General features: G+C 56.6%; 1 protein-coding gene across 1 annotated transcript in view; it reads left to right on the top strand.

Moving 5' to 3' along the window:
- Positions 1 to 19: 19 nt before the first annotated feature.
- The window catches only part of heatr4 (HEAT repeat containing 4), a gene marked incomplete at its 5' end in the record, with an annotated part of 5,047 nt that continues 4,162 nt past the window's right edge, over positions 20 to 904 (top strand). Inside the window, 3 exons of the mRNA XM_087177336.1 lie at positions 20 to 502; positions 635 to 706; positions 785 to 899. Coding sequence (XP_087033462.1) covers positions 20 to 502; positions 635 to 706; positions 785 to 899 — 670 coding nt within the window. The remainder of the gene's footprint in view (positions 503 to 634; positions 707 to 784; positions 900 to 904) is intronic.

Raw genomic sequence — 904 nt, 5'->3', positions numbered from 1 at the left:
TCACCTGGAGGCTCCACAGTCTCCGGTTTAACCCCCGCTCACACACAGAGATCGCAGCGTCTCTACCAGAGGTTCCTGACTGATGCCGCCGCCGGCCTCACCTTCTCCCCTGATGCGGGGACGGATCCCAGGACTGACGGAGTCCTCTACATCCAGGCAGACTACAACCACTTATTCAGGCCCACCGGAGTCCTGAGACCGGCTGCCAAGAGTAGACTGTATAGACCGGCTCCAAGGCTGAACCACCGACAGGCTCCACAGGAGTTACCAGCATATGGATGGTTACCACGGTTACTGGACTCATCAGAGTCTGCGAGTCACCCCCCACCGCAGAGGAGACGACTGCTGCAGGACTCCTGCATGGGAACCAGAGTGACGGAGGTCAAACCGGTCCACAAGGTGGCTCATAAAACCCACATCGTCTTAAATGACTCAAAGTCCAGACACCTGCAGAGGCGGCCCCCCCCGGCCCGGAAGGCCACGCCCACACGCACCAACAAGAGTGAGTCACACAGTCTTCATGTCGTCAGTCTGAGTCAGTTTATTACAGACGTGATCAGATGGAAATGAATTCATCTGGTTTAACTGTTATTAACCACAACAACAGATGTGTGAGTGCAGATGTGTGTTTCAGAGAGTGTGACCACGGAGAGCCAGGACCGGGACCAGGACCAGGACCGGGACCAAACCAGACGACCACAGTCAGGTAGAGAACTGCATCCACCATCAGGTTCCTGACCGACTGACACTGGATGTCTGTGACTCGGCTCGTCTGGTGTTGCAGATTCTTCAGGTTCAGGTGCTGACAGCTGCGTCGCTGCACAGTGTGTCGTCCTGGACGGAGACCACAGGGGAGTCATCCAGAGACTTCTGGCACAACTCTTCCAGGAGGACCAACCCCCCC

Source organism: Seriola lalandi, unplaced genomic scaffold (genome assembly GCF_002814215.2).
Source record: "Seriola lalandi dorsalis isolate HSWRI2012SDOR001 ecotype SW California unplaced genomic scaffold, Sedor1 jcf7180002054589, whole genome shotgun sequence".
In the NCBI taxonomy this organism is placed as follows: Eukaryota; Metazoa; Chordata; class Actinopteri; order Carangiformes; family Carangidae; genus Seriola; species Seriola lalandi.
This window is presented reverse-complemented; position numbering and strand designations above follow the sequence as displayed.